Genomic DNA, 15,308 nt, shown 5'->3' with positions numbered 1-15,308 from the left:
AATGAAGCTGTAGGGTGGCTCCTGAAGGCTGTGTGGAGGCGTAGCGGCACTGGACCTCCAGCCTGCCTCTGGCCCGCCGCTGCTTCCCAGAGGTGGGAAGGCTGCCGGGAATCCCCCTCCCTGCTGGGAGGTCGCGGCTCAGCAGCTGCTGGGTTTCAGGCCAGTGCCTCTCCGCCCCCGGCATCAGCTGCACCCTACCTTCCTTTTCTGTACTTCCCAACTTCAGAGTGACGGCGGTGGTCTGTAACACGCAGCGTTTGCCCGTGCGGCTCTGCCTCGGAGCCTCGCGGGGCTGGAACTGCAGTAGTCTTCCTCAGCTGGCCCCAGTCAGTGTCTTACACCCCCTTCCTTGCATGACCTTGGCGTTGCTACAAGCTGTGCGTGCTTGCTTGTAACCATTTTAAAGTACACAAGTTAATCAAAATAACCTCCAAATGCATTTTATTCTAGATAAACCCATACAAACACCAACATGTATTTGTCATTTGCACTTTTTTTAAACCATTCATTTTAAACAACAGGTTAACTTCTGTACAACAGGAATTACTTTACACATTAGTAAGATTTGACTTTAAACTAGATGACTGCAAAATAATGCTCTGTAAGCTAGTGTTAGAAAATATGCTGTTTGCCATAGCAGTTTGCCTGTAAACATGTGAAAATAAGTTAAAGAGAAGTTTGCTTTCATTTCAGAGAATGCGGTTATAATTGTTGGGTTGCCATAATACAGCTTTAGTCAGAGGTGGTTCTTTTTGTCCGTGTAACAGTAACGGTGAATTGCAGATACAGAAGGTGTGCCAATGTTTTGTGTGCTGACCCAAACCTACCAAAAGAGCCACAATCACTTCATTATACTTCACATCACTTCGTGAGATCCACTTGATGGGTTACAAAGTCCCAGCATGACTTTAAATGGTTTACTAACAGAGTGACGCTGTTTAGGAGGCTTGAATAAAAGGCAATAATCCTATTCCAGGCTGTAGGCGAAAGCTACGGGGCCTGCTTCAACACATACTTAATCTCTAGAAATCATTAAAGCTATTGTAGCAAACAAGCAGTAGTACAAATACAGAATAGGACTGATTTTCCTTTCCTCATCATATAAACACATCTAGTGAAGTTCACAGGATCAGACCCACGCAAACAGATTATATTTTACAGCTTTTCAAGCAAAAATGTTGGGGTTGGGTTTGTTTTTTTTTTTTCTGCCTGTACAGAAGGTTACTGTTGAACAAAACTATCACAGTTCATTCAAATGCACTGCCAGCAAACACCTGAAGTGGAACGGAACTGCTGAGACATCTGTCTAACTGGAAGGAGTAAGCTGCTCCTGCCTCTCCTTTAATATTAATTACTGTGCTTTTTTTATTCATTTGATGCTGCTTTAAAAGGTTAGGTTAAGAATGATAAAAATCAAGCCCTTAAGTACAGGTGTTCTAAGCTCAAGTGCTACTCAAGCCACAGTCCACTCCTTTAGGACAGAGGGCAAGACAGGTTAGGGTCGGGGTGGGTTTTTTCCAATTAAAATTAAACTTACCGCAATATATTGTGCCAGGCAGAGAAGAGAACTGCTGAAAGTACTGCAACGTTGTAGTGCAGTTTCCTGAACAAAGCCATACATTCCATCAAGTATAAAGTGTAAACTTAATAGCAAGTGTAAGACTTGAATGAAAAACAAAAAAAGCCATCACAGTATGGGTTGGTGGCTGCCCTCACTGATATGCAAGAGGTACAATTTGTGCAATCACATTGTAGGGAGGGGGCAGACCAGTAGGCAACGTGTTTTCATCTTTGCTTTTTCCCACGTTAACAGGCGGCCTTGCTTCTGCCAAAGCGTGGTTAGCGTTCGCCGGCGCTGCCAGCTGTGTGCCGTGGGATTGCACCTGGTACCAGCTTCTGGTAGCCATTGCAACCAAACCAGCCAGCTTTAGTATTGTTGTACTGCAGCCTCTGGGCTCCTCCAACGCAGCAGTGCACACTAATAAATGTTTGTAGCGCTCCGCTGCCTGGGAGCCCTGCGTAGGCGTCTCTGGCTGGTCACAGCCCCAGCACAGGCTTTCTATACCAAACCTGGGCCATCTGTGCCGCTTGCAGCTTGTGGCACCCTCGCCGCTGCCAAGGCAGGGGGACAGCTCTTCCCTCTCCTGTGGGCCACTGCACTAAGCCACTCGCCCCCAGTGATGGGACCCTCTGGAAACGTGTGGAAATGCAGCTCCGTCTCATCAGTGCCTTATCTCAAAGCTAAGGGCAGGCTGCAGCCTAAGTGCCTCCGTGTGACTGAAGCAGAGACCACGGCAACAAAAGATTTCAGCTCTGTAGTGGAGGGTAGGAGTGTGCTGGTGTGGTAGCAGAGCGAGAGCCACGGCTGCTCCTCCGTGGCTTTGCACAGTAGCCACTGCACCAGCCTCATCTCAGCAGCATGGCCACGCACCTGCTTTCCAGCTGGGCTAATTTTAGCCACCAATGCAAATGTAATGAATCCCCTCCTTTGAAAATGGCCAAGCCTCAAAAAACACCCCAGCAGGACTAAGGCAGTTACCTCCCCCTGCAATCCTATCATGTTTATATCAAACAGTTTCTCATACAGAGTCAGAGATTACACCAGCCCTCCTGTTCTTACATGTTATTAAACTAACCCTCTTTTGAGAAAGCCTTTGTGTGGACAACCTGAAAAAAAATATGCTGGCTTTAGATTTGTGAGGCCCTTGTACAGGGACGGCAAGACTGGCCTGGACTGTCAGCACTGATGCATGGGCCGAGCCGATCGTGCACCTGAGTACAGGTTTGCGCACCAAAGCGCAGCCATCATCAGCTGCTTCATCAAATCACAACGGTGTTCCGATGCAGTGCAGCTGCACGGAGGTTTCACGTGTGAAGCTGCTCACAAGTGTTTCACAGCTTATTTAAGGGTGGAAAGGTAGAAATGTAAACACAGACTGATGCCGGTCTAGCGCCTTTCTCCAAAAGCCTCCCCCCGCCCCCCACTCAGTGGTTGGCCTCGTTTTGCATGTGGAATTTCTAACCTAAGGAAGAGAAGTCCTGCCAAGTGGCGTTTGGACTTCAAACCTCAGACCCACTTTTTCTGCTAAACACACTTGTCCTAAGTGTCACTTTGGTGCTGTTTTTTTCCAACAGGAACCAGTGTACATTTGTCTGGAAGGAAGGTACTCTGAAGCCGGAGCTCATCCTCACAGTTTGCCAAGGCTGCTGAAAGGATGTGGCGAAACACCAGCTTTCTCTCTTAGAAAAAGAGCTAAGCAACTTACAAGGTCACACGGGCAACTCTGAACTTGCAGTGTGTTTTGCGCATCTCCTGCAAGCTTGTTTTTAAGTAAGCGGAAAGCTTACTTAGGCAGTGTTTTTGAACCAAAAGGTACATGTGTTCAAGTACCTAAAAATGCTGGCCCTGCCAACGCTAGACTCACTTTCACTTTCACATGCCCACATTTGAATATCTACCCCTGCCCGTACTTCATTCCCAAACGAAGATATTACTTGGAATGGTCAGAGTGGAGAAGAATGTCCAAATGTTTCAAACCCTGTACATATAGTCAGTCAAAACAGTTTTGGGAGCAGTAGCGCTTATTTAAAATCCCCCACAGTGATGCTGTGAGTCAGTGCTCTGCTCAAAGCCATTTGCATTTTTTCTTTTCATCAAATAAGGCTTTTACTTGCTGGAGCTGTTTCTGGACTTCTTCAAACCCCCGTTCTCGCTCGAGTTTGCTGACAATCTGTTAACAATTAGCAAAAAAGAGAATCATTTTTTTAGTGCTTATTTTACTTGCTGTTTTTTAAAGCCTGCTTTTCTGCATTCCAACAAATACTGGCAGAAAAATCCATCTGAATGCCTGCCTATATGTAAACATTCTTTTCTGACTTTAACACTTTATTTTGGTAGTTTTCCTTTCAAGTCATTACGATTACAGGATTTGCAACACTTCCACAAAAGAATGACAGAGCCAAGCAAAAAAACCAAAACAAATCCAACACATGTTCATCTCTTGAAGTGTGAGGCAAGGCCAGTGCTCCAGTTTTACCCTAGAGCAGCTTTGCAAATGGTATTTTATTTCTCTTCCTCTGCCCTATAAACTGAGGGCAATAAAACTGCCTCTCTTCCTCTAACTGGCCGACTTGGCACCGGCCCAGGTGATAGGAAGGAGCACTGCTGCTGTCTGAAAACTCTGCTGGCAACTCTACAAAGCGACTGAGGTCTCAGCAAACAATGAATGAGGTTTAGCTGCTCCCAGTCAAAAGCTAGACAGGGGAGAGCAGAGGGAGGGTTTCCTTCCAAGGATGGGGTAAGTTTAGCCAGTTCTAGCTTCAAAAACGCAAAAATGGGCACTAAGATTAGAAAAGTATTCTGAAGTCTCCTGTGTCAACAATTTTAATATGCTTAATAAAGTGTAGTGCCATTCTGAGCATCATCCCAAGCTTCTTTTAAGAGGCAAAGATTTGATGCCGAACCCAGATAATCTGAGACGTTAAGAGATCAGAAGTGGTAAGCTAGCTAACAGGTGACTGAGAGCTGGATGATTACAGCAAGCGCTGATGCTGTGCTGCTGGGGATGAAAGAGAAAGAAAGGTCTGGTTGCTGGGAGACCCAGACAACCTGCTGGAAGTGGTAACGAGGCCTTCAGGCAACACACCCAGCTGGCTCCTAGCTGCGTCCCTGCGCAGGCACACACAGCCTCTGTTAAGGATGCTGAGCAAAATGGAGTGGAGACTCCTATCACGCAAAGCGGAGGGCAGGGATTTTCTTACAAAGCAGCTTAGAGGTAGCCTGCGACTAAGTGCTTTCAGTTGAGAAAAGATTTCTTTTGTTAGCAATAGCAGGGACTGGAAGCTACAGCTTCTTTTCTTTAAGAGAAAGACTATTAGAGCAGAGCATGAGAGGGCTATGATGGGAAAGGAGCAGACACCTCTTGCTGTAAGGCTGAGTGTGCTCCGCTGAAGTGTTTGTAGTGATGGTTAAATCGAGATCCCTGGTGCTACAGGCTAATCTGATTTCTGAATCTCCAGGGAAATTGAGTGCATGCACAGGAGTTGTGACAGGCATTAGCAGGTACTCTGCAAACACAGTAAAACCAGAAGTCTAGACAATATAGGAACTGTCTCAAAACTGCAGGGAGAATTTTATTGCTACTGTCTCTGTGAAATACCGTGGAGCCAGTAAAGGTGCATTTACAAACCTTTGGCCTGTGACCCCTCCGAGAGGTGGGGGCTCCAGCCCTGGGGGCTGCACTGCTCTGGCCCCACGCAGCTCCGCGGGAGGAGCAGCCTCGGCTGCATCACTGAGGGGCTGTCCCTGGAGTGGCACCCAGTAAGTCACACACCGGGCCAGCCCTTGGTTACTTTGTCAAGCCCAACTTTCAAGCCTGAGGTAGCAAGTCAACATTAAGGGTTAAGCAGGAATAGCAGACGTGCTTACCTCGTCATGGTATTTCACTATGTATTTGTAGATTTCAATCAAGGCCACTTTCTCATTAAATTCATTTTCATGTTTCTAAAACAGAAAACAGTTCCGGTCAGATAGTTCTCCTTTTTAACAAACTTAACATGAAAGCAAATGAAGTTGCGGCTTCTCAACCATACCTTAGATTCCTGAGTTAGAAATTCTTCAACCTCTGAAGTGGTCAATGGAGGCAGATCCCTGATGGCTTTATAGTAAGCTTTCACCTCCTTCTTGTAGAGTGGAATGTCCTTAGCATAGAGAAGTTTATTTGTTGGTGCTTCCTTAAAAGAAAATATTTGAAGCCTTGTCAATTTTCACGGCACAGATTTCCTAAGGTTCCACCTCCACATAGTTAATTGCATCTAATTGTGTCTGTTCTCTCTGTGACTCATTTCTCTTTGCAGTAGTTACATGCAAGGAATCAAGGTTATGAAATAAAGATGAAGAACAGATGCAGGACCTCAGTAATAGTGCATTGTGTTTCATGACAGTTGCCGTATAATTATTTCTACTGGCATCAGGAGTGATGAACATTTGTCCCTTAGACATACTTTTCTTTCTTACTTCCTCCTCACCGCTCCCCAGACCTGAAAGATTGTGAAAGCTGAACCAAAGGGCTTGAGGCTGATACCCTATTTACATACAGCATACAGCAGTGCTGTGGAAAGTTCCCCTAGGGTAACATGCCACAGAGCCTTGCTAGGTCCTTTCCTGGCAGAGGTTCCCCTAAGACTCTCTGGTCCCTACTACTCCTTTTGCTCAGGGGTTCGAGAGCATGGAGAGCTGACTGCCAGGCATGCACAGCCAAAGGGTTTTATTTTTTTCCCCAGGGCTTCAACAACCCAGGTCAGCACTGACCTACCAGGCAGCTTTAGGCTCATCCGAGGAAATAAATGCTGGTGTTTGTGGCAGGAGCCGAAGCCCCACCTGGAAACTATGTTTTCAGAATGTAAAAGTGGGGGCTGGTAGTTTCCTGCCACTGCTCTAGTTTAAATTCTGGTGAATAAATGATGCAACCATGTGATATCTTGTCACTACTGTTTTCACTGTGTGATGAAATTATTTAAATGTTTGTTTTCTAAGTGGCTAAAGAATGTTTTAAGATAAAAGGCTAAAAATCATGAAAGTAAATACATTTTAGTACTAAAAGGCCACAAGATGTTTACTGCATTGCAAAGCAGGTTTCAGCATCCCTTTTCAAATAGCTAATGGGAGCTGTTGTATCAACAGTACTTCACAATGGATGTCAAGCATAGAAACCTAACAGACCGTGCTCATTTGCAGTTTTTCCATCAAGTAAGTTTTAATTCATGATACTTCGCTCCTAAAATAAGCTGAATAAGCATGTTATTTGTTATTTACCTGTAACAGATGAGCAGTTGGTTCAGATCACACAGGAAATCAGTCCATTTTTATATAAATTTTTTTAGGCTAAAAAATCTCTAGCCTGTTTTTCTTGGTAGTACGAGCCTGAACAAATGCTTCCCGCTTTGGTCCAAAGAAAAGGAAAATATCCTCAGGAAAAATGAAGTAATTCTGATCCCCAGAGTTCTGGACACTGTACTAAAGAGCTTTTGAATGTAAGATTTCTGGACTTGTTACTCCAGCAAATAATTTTGCATATAAAAAGGGAGCAGCTAAAACATGTGAAAGGAACTGTTTCAAACTTCAGAGCTCTTTCAAGTATTCTTACAGCTCCCAGTAGCTTACTATATGCGTTTTCTGCACATTGGTGTGTGGCAGACAACATTTGGACTACTTATCAAATAATGTTAATACTTCTAAGACCTTTGTTTAAAAATTCTTTAAAACTTCATTAAAATCTTACAATTTCCACCCTCTTCCACATATTTTATAAACACGCCATGCAGAAACTAACTGCAGAGAAGACAAGCAGCAGTTAACTATAAATACAGCATTCTAGTAGCTGTATCGTCTACTCCAGTGAATTCTTCAAAGCCTTGTGAGACAGAGCAACAAGGAATGGAAACCCAGCTTAATTAGGCCACTGACAGTTTTTCCCCCAGTGTCAGCAGATCCAGGACTTCATCCCCTAAATCATTATACAGTTGAAAAAGACATTGGTTGAGAAATTAGCAAAAGACTGGAAGGGCAGCATTACCTTCCCCAGTGTCTGTTCTGCTAGAGAAAAGGCATCCATGAAAGCTTGTGCGATTACAGACAAACAGCCATCTATATGTGAAGTCTTCTTAATATCAAAGACAAATTGGGGATTCTTCAGTATGTTCACCCAGAAGCGAAGAGGAAGACTAGACAGAGAAAGAACAAGCATTTTTAAAATCAACCATTCAGGTAGCACACCTGCTTTAAAATGGTAGTTTAATTGCACTGCACTCACGGAAAGCAGCACATTTCTGGGCTGCTTATTCATGTTAAAAGGGATCAGGGAAGAAAGGCTACAGAGGAAACACATCAATCAGTCACCCTTCCATCTTCAAATAATGCTCTCAACCTGCAGATACTTCTTTCTGAGTGTGAAGTCAGTACGCAGACTTCGACGTCCTGGAAGCTACGGTGATTTGTATCGGTATCCAATCAATATACTAAAATTACTGGGATCCACAAAGCCAAAACACATCTTCACCCAAACATGCCAAAATCTTCTTCTTCTGGTCACAGGTGACCTGTTCCATCTTTGCAACTACACTTTCAGAGAGTGCACGCACTCCTGCGTGTATCATATGGGCATACCTGTTGGTTTTCCATATATGGACCACATCAGGGTCAGTAATTTTTTTGCTCTCAGCCTGGGCATCCAGAAAGTCAAAAAAGTACTTGATGGCAACAGGTGCTTTATTGTTGGGTAAACTCCAAATGCTCCTGAAGAGTTTTTCAACAACTGAATGAATTGCAACCTGAAAAGTAAGAAAATTATTATCACACAAGAAAAGAATAGGATTTCTTGTCTCAGAGAGCTGAGCGTGCCCCAAGGCAACCACACATAGAAACTACAATACGCTTGTGGCAAACATCTAGGCCATAGGTTATGGGCAAACAAGACAGTCAATAATAAAAATGAAACTACAGATACACCATAATGAGCTGCTTTCACCATAATGAGCTGCTTTCAAATGTCACATGTCTTACCACTTTACCGATAGGAGAATTGTGGTGAACTTTGTGATAAATTGTAGGTGGAAGGAATCACTCGTTGAATTTCCTGAACAAAGACAACAACAACTCTTCAGATACTGCTGGCACTGTTGCTTAAAGGCATTTGGAACTTGTGACTGGAAGTAAGAGGGAGGTGAGCAAAAGGAGTTTAACGACTTTTCTAGGGCACTGGTCTTCATGGTGCCATCTGCGACACATGTTGAACACATGTGCTCATCAACACTTCACAGCCAAGCGACTGTGGCACTTGATCTAATTCTAGGATAACAGCTTTGGGTGGCATACGAAGACACTAGTATTAGAGAGAAGAAGTGAAAACTGAGTATTTCTGATCCAGAAGTGAAGCTATTTGGCTCACAAAAGCAAGGGCTTGGTTGCTGACGGACTCACTGACATCATCACAGAGTATTCATAAATAGAGGCAAACAAAGGAAAACACTGTTTTGTGCTTTTTTTCTTCACATCTGTTCTGAAGCTCAGTTCAGCCCAATCTTCTCTCAACAAGAAGGGTTTAAGCGCATCTCAGGGCCTTGATGCACTACTGGCCTGTTCATTTCATGTGGCAAACTCTGCAGTTGTGTCTGTGTGGGTATGGGTGAGAGAAAGAGAGCGAGAGAGAGAGATGGTTCAATGCAACTTCCTTTAGTGCACGGCATATCACAGGTGGAATTTCACAGTGAAGGATATCACAGCAATGTTGTTCAGTGCACTATCGTACTTTAGAGAAAGAGATTATTAATTTAAAGCCCTTGAAAAGGACTGTTTCTTAAGAGCCTGATCTTTTGTTTTGTACTTCAGTCTTCCACCCCAAGATATTACTGGTTTACTCCAGCAATTCCTAAGGGCTTGTGTTAGTTTCCACAGCTAATGAGAAATGACCAGTCTTTACTCTCACTTTGGGTAGTGTCCCAAATTACTTCAGATGCTATCAACAATCTGATTAAATAATGATGGATAAATTTTTAAATGCAGGAAGGCCATAATCCCTTCAGGCCTCTTGTATCGCACAGCTCTCAGTGTTGTGCACTGATTAATATTTTAAGTAATATGCTGTTGCAAAGAGTTTTATAACCCTTTTGAGTAAGTCAGAAACAAGATGCCATTACCAGAGGGAGTGAGCAGGGCTTATTCCTAAGGAATGCGCATTGTATAAATTAGGTAATAGTATTATAAATCCTAAGGACCTTGTTTTTAAAATTAATCTAGTTATTTTGGATGCTTAATTTGAGACCCTAAAAGATTATTGAATTTCATGGGCAGTATTTTGTGAAACTCAGGCCTTGGCTGTTGTCTCTAAGTTGGGCAAACTCTAGTAGAGAGTAAGGAGATTGTTGACTGAAAGCTGTCTCTCCAGAAGAGATGGTTCTCGCTCTATGGGACTCAGTGGCAACACTCACTTTCTGTAAGCTCAATACCTACCTTTTTTCTTTAACCTGAGAAAGTAGGAGTAGGAAAGATAGAGAGTAGGAGTAATAGACAATTTTAGAACTCTAGCATTAGAAAACCTGAAATGTGTCCGTCTTTGCAAATGGTCATAATCCATAGCACAGTGATTTTTATAGGCTACCTTTTTATTTACATTAGAAATACATGCAGGAAGTCTGCATAATTTCTGCTTTAATTTCTATTTCTGTTGTGCCAAACTAGCCAAGCCTAACATCAGCCATCCCCCAAAATAAGGCCTTTACAGTTTACCTTGGTTGACAGAAGCTTTGTCAGATACATTTCTTTCACTTTGAATTTTTGCTTTCCTTTGTGACCTGCTCCTTTCACATCTTTGTTTGCTTCGGAGTCTGGTAAAATCTGTTGTGAAGAGATTAGAGAGATTACACAGATACACAAATACAGCTCGGTATTAAATCCGCCACTTAACAGTGTAATGACTGAACTCACCAAATGACAGTGTTCATCCGAGTAGTCCACATCTAAACAACAGAAAGCAGAGAGCAAACAGGCATTAATGAAACACACAGCTACAAGCTTGTGAATTCTGCTGGGCTCTGGGCTGTGCAGCAGGGTGCATGCCAGGATGCTGAGCAAGCAGGCTCAGCATCCTGCTTTCCTGCCTGCAGCGTGGGGGTAGCCTCTGAGAAATGCACAGGTCCTGGCTCACCTCCCCAGTGCCAACCTGTAGCTCAGACCACTAAGCTAGGGCACCATCATCTGCTGCAGGGGTAAGGTGGCAGCAAATCACAGCTCCTCTGAAAGGAGGACCACAGACAGCAGATGAGATGATTGCACTGGTTTAGTCTCTAAGAGTACTCAGTGCAGGCGGGCTGAGGTCAGGCTTGAAAGCAACGGCTGAGAACAGACAACCCTGTTCTTGCTGAGGGAGAGAACAATGCCACCCCAGTGACTGGCACCTCAGGGACACATCTCTCCTAACTTTAGATGTCCACTTTGACGGTGAGGTGAATCACACGCTAGGAGTGTCCGTTTCTCCCCAGGGGCTACAGAAAGTCCACCTCCCCTGAGCCACCAGCTGGGCTGGAGCAACCTGCATCACAGGGGTAGGTGAGATGAACTGACCCCTTGTAAGCACCTGTTGTGGTTTAACCGGGCAGGCAGCTAAACACCACACAGCCATTCACTATCCCAGCTGAAACCAGGACAGTATCCTTTAACTCCTGACCTGCTGTTGAGACAGCCAAGCCAAAGCTTTCAGAAACACAGTCAAGAGAATAAGGAAAATTCCAAAACTGCAGGTTTTTTGATATGCCTGTCTCTGAACAGTGCACCACTATGTCCGTGATGCACAACGCCGGGCACCGGAGCAGGGCATGTTCCCTGTGTTGGTCTCATCAGTCAGCACTTTGTGTCACCCGGGGTTCCCTACCCTGCTTTCCTGCCTGTGAGTCTGTATCTTTAAGCATTCATTTGCCGAGGACTGTAAGTCCTTCTGTCCTTCTTTCCTTTGCCTTCTTCCCTCCTCCTAGGCCTACTGTGCCTGCCAGAGGCCCAGAGCCAGGGTAACATGGCTATTCATTTGGCTCAGCTATATCAAAGTGCCAATTTTTCTGACCTCCTATTGACCAAGATACAACCTGCCATAGCTCAGCTCTCTGCATTCCCAGCCCATTTTGTAATCTTCTCCACAAAAGATTAAATAGGTTGCAGTTCCTTTGTTACCTGATCGGGTATTTGCCTTCTTTTTAAAGACTTTTATGGTTGCTCCATTTGAAATCTGAAAGCAAAAGCAAAGATACCATGCTGAAACAAAAGTGCCTAGAATTCATGAAACCCTCAGTTTCATTTCCTCTGTCCTTAAGTCTGTGGCAGTGCAGGAGTGTGCCAGCCCGCTTCGTTCTCACCATGGTGTGCATGGCTCTCAGCAGGCAGCCAGGGCTGGGCTTTCAGGCACGGCCAGCAGCTGCAGTTTGTTAGCCCTACCTGGAAAGGTGGGAAGGCAGCTCATCCAACAAACCGGCCTTTAAGACCTTTCCCTTTCTTTGATTTTTCTGGTTCAGCCCCTATTTGGACATTTTCGTTTTCATGTACTGCTTTGTGCTGCTTCTTGCACCCATCTTTCTACAGATTGCCCAGGTCGAATTCTCCGGCTCCAGTGCAATAGGATCTTACGGGAAGGTAAGGCAGGGATGGGAACACAGGGATGATTTCTCTTCTGGCCCCCTTTCTTCCAGCTCAGTCCATTCCCACCATGCCCTATGGAGGGGCCATGTTGAGGATCTAGCCTGGTGCTCCCAAGAACTATTTTCAAACTGAGCAAAATATTTATGGTCCGTGGACCATAAGGTCAAGATCCATATCTAGCTACCTTGGGATCTCTAGGAAAAATCTTCCCCCCCTCCTTCCCTGAATTTATAGTGCTGCCAGGATGGTAACTAGTATCTTTAACAGAAACTGGCAAGTCATGCTTTTATTGTCAAAGAGTAACTCAAAAACGGCTCCCACTGAGAACTACACCACTGCTCTGCTGTCAAATGTTGGGTCTTGCCAAGTGCTAGTGTACTTCCCTCTATAATTACAAAAACAACTGGCCAGTTCTAGGGAGGGATCTCTGCCAAAATAATTTAAGTGTTTTTTAAACCTTGGCAGCCAGCCTGGTCTGAGAAACCAGTTTAAACATTAAGATACTCTATCAAAAGCTGTGTCTTGCGCCAAAGAAATCTGCACTTACACTTGCTCCTCGAAAGTAAGTGCAATCTATTCTATAAGTATGATTTTTTGCAGGGTTTCCATTTATCATACAGTGTTTCAGAGCTCTTTCAGATAACACAGAGCACTTCAAAACCACACTACAAGTGGGAGTATGCTCTAAGGCTAGCTTGTGAGGTGACACAAACACCCTGAGAGTCCTCCTACTTGACCCTGAAGATAGGCAAACAGGAACAGGGCTACCCAGCAGCTTACTCCCTCCCAGAGCAGCGTGGGCAATACACTGCCTCCACTCTCTCTCCAAGAAGCAGGAGAGCAGCTCAATGCTGAAATGTGTTGGCTCCTGTCCTCAGGGAGACAGGCAGAGCTCGGACGGAGAACCGTGCTTCCTTCCAGGAACCAGAGGCGTTGGTGCAGTGCAGCCATGATCCAAGCCCCCACTTCGGGTTTTATTTCTGAGACAAATGCTGAGTGGAATGTGCTTTCCCTTCTTTATCATTACTACACTGGCCATACTTGCTGTTTCTTTCAGATAAAAAAAAAAAAGCCCTTCTTTTTGGGTCCTGCTGCCTAAATCACTTTTCATGGTGGGCTGCTCCCATGGGCACCTCAAAACATCCTTACTTTGTCAGGTGCATTACTGAGGGGGACAAACAGGGAGAGGGGAGATCTGTTCAGATCCACACAACACAGAATACAGATACTTTGCAAAACAGAAGATGTACTAGTGTGGCTCTATGCCTCTTCCTTGTTCTCCAGGCCTCCTGTCCTCCCTATAATCCAGTTCTGATCACACATTCAGATCACACATTCAGATTCACTCTCTGGGGCTGTGCCTGCTCCTGGAACGTGCAATGCTGCTACAGGTTGAGAAATTTGAGATCTGTGACTGGACAGCAGATCTGAAAGCGGTTCTCTAGCTCTCTTCTTGTGTGGACAATAGTACATCATGATAATCAGGAACTTTCTTGTCAAGGCTCGTGGTTATTCTCATGCAAACAATAGTGCAGACGTCATAAATAATCACATAATAACCCTACTAAAAAATTAGAGCACAAGGAGCACACAAGTCAGAGACACATGAAAGTCTAATAAGAGTACAGTGGATTTTTCTCCCTTCAGAAACACCACAAAAAAATGCAAACATCCCCTACTTGCACATTTTAAAAATCAGTGTAGAGACTAAGTCTGCTTTTTCAACAGTGGTTGGTGATTCCAAGACCTTTAAAACACAACCCTCATGCTCCAGTATCTTAAAAAGATTTGACGGTACTTCCCAGTTTCAAAAATCTGTTATTTTCTAGCATTTAAGGCTGGCAAACAAACAAACAAACAAACAAAATCCAGGCTTGCCACAAAACTCTAGGCACTGTTGAAATGTAAGTTGGAATTCCTCAGGCAATGTGACTACCCTCACACTGTGTATGCAATGTTCCCTTTTCTTGCTAACTAGACACCTTTACATTCCTTTTTGCATTAATATGCATACAAGAAAATAAACTAGATATGCTAATGGCTGATACATGCCACTAAGCCACTACCTAAAATGCCACTAAGCTTCTGCCTAAAATGTACATTATTTTGTCAGTGTCAGAAAAAGTGAACTAAAATATCTAACAGATACCCAGCACAATTTCCATAAGGCAGCTGCTGAGCTATAATTAGTGTAGTTACAGCTTTGCAAAAACAACTGAACCTCCAACCTAACTTGCATCTGCCTGCAGAAACCACAGACGAAAACAAGGGCTGGGACAAAGATGCCCAGGGATGACAGTGACCAACTGGAGCAGGCTCATTTGCCATGAGGTATGGCACCCATGAGCCACGGCATACCATATGCTCAAGAAGTGCAGAAAAGCTGCCAGGTAAAATTAGGGAGCACTTGCAATAGCTGCCTGCAGTAGAGAGGGCGGGTACTATCAGATTAGACAGAAGTTCAAATACCTAATCATATTCAAATCTACATTGACCTTTGCTGCACAGACTCTGACTGCAATGCTACCATGTCCTAATTTGTACAAAATCTTTACAAGTGGAGTGGAGAAAGTCCCACGTTAATCTATAGACAAGATTCAAGAGAGGCACAGGAAAAGCTGTATTTAAGACACTGGATGGTGACTTAGGACATCTGGGTTCACTGCTGCCTCCCCAGGAGGTAAGGAGAGCAACAAATGCCTACAGAAACCTGTAAAGTGACTCCAAATGAGCTCGCTCCAGATCTGTGCAGCCTTGTGCTGCGCCCAAGCTACAAACAGTCCTGCTAGGAGTCCTTGTTCCTCTCTGTGCATGGCACTGTATTTGCTCATGCAGACAGCAACGTGTTCAGGGCTGGATTCAACTTTCTCAGCACCATACTGCATTGCATGGCACAGACCTACACTCACAGCAAAACTTCCAAATAAATAAACATTGATTATCATGTCAAGAGCCAGACTTTCAAATTCAACAAGGTATGAAGAAAGCTCACTAAAAGCACTCAGCATACTAACCTCATTTCCAAAATCTATCTGTAAGCATCCAAATGTGAGCTACCGTATCACCTGAGGCCAATCATCTGTTGCACATTTTACCCCAGCCTCTCACCCTCTATTTTGACTAGTGTCAG

The 15,308-nt window shown here is 44.3% G+C and overlaps 1 protein-coding gene across 2 annotated transcripts in view; it reads right to left on the bottom strand.

Annotated features, from left to right (window-relative positions):
- Window positions 1-434: 434 nt before the first annotated feature.
- PLXNC1 (plexin C1) overlaps window positions 435-15,308 on the bottom strand; it is a 73,091-nt gene continuing 58,217 nt past the window's right edge. For both annotated transcript variants that reach the window (XM_072865342.1, XM_072865352.1), the window contains 8 exons: window positions 11,717-11,771; window positions 10,481-10,512; window positions 10,283-10,390; window positions 8,165-8,328; window positions 7,575-7,722; window positions 5,593-5,733; window positions 5,429-5,503; window positions 435-3,731 (listed from right to left, as the gene is read on the bottom strand). In XM_072865342.1, the coding sequence (XP_072721443.1) occupies window positions 3,627-3,731; window positions 5,429-5,503; window positions 5,593-5,733; window positions 7,575-7,722; window positions 8,165-8,328; window positions 10,283-10,390; window positions 10,481-10,512; window positions 11,717-11,771 (828 nt within the window). In that variant the 3' untranslated portion in view covers window positions 435-3,626. The remainder of the gene's footprint in view (window positions 3,732-5,428; window positions 5,504-5,592; window positions 5,734-7,574; window positions 7,723-8,164; window positions 8,329-10,282; window positions 10,391-10,480; window positions 10,513-11,716; window positions 11,772-15,308) is intronic.

This window comes from Ciconia boyciana, chromosome 1, assembly GCF_034638445.1.
Source record: "Ciconia boyciana chromosome 1, ASM3463844v1, whole genome shotgun sequence".
NCBI lineage: Eukaryota > Metazoa > Chordata > Aves > Ciconiiformes > Ciconiidae > Ciconia > Ciconia boyciana.
The sequence above is the reverse complement of the archived record's forward strand: the minus strand, read 5'-3'. Positions and strand labels throughout refer to the sequence as shown.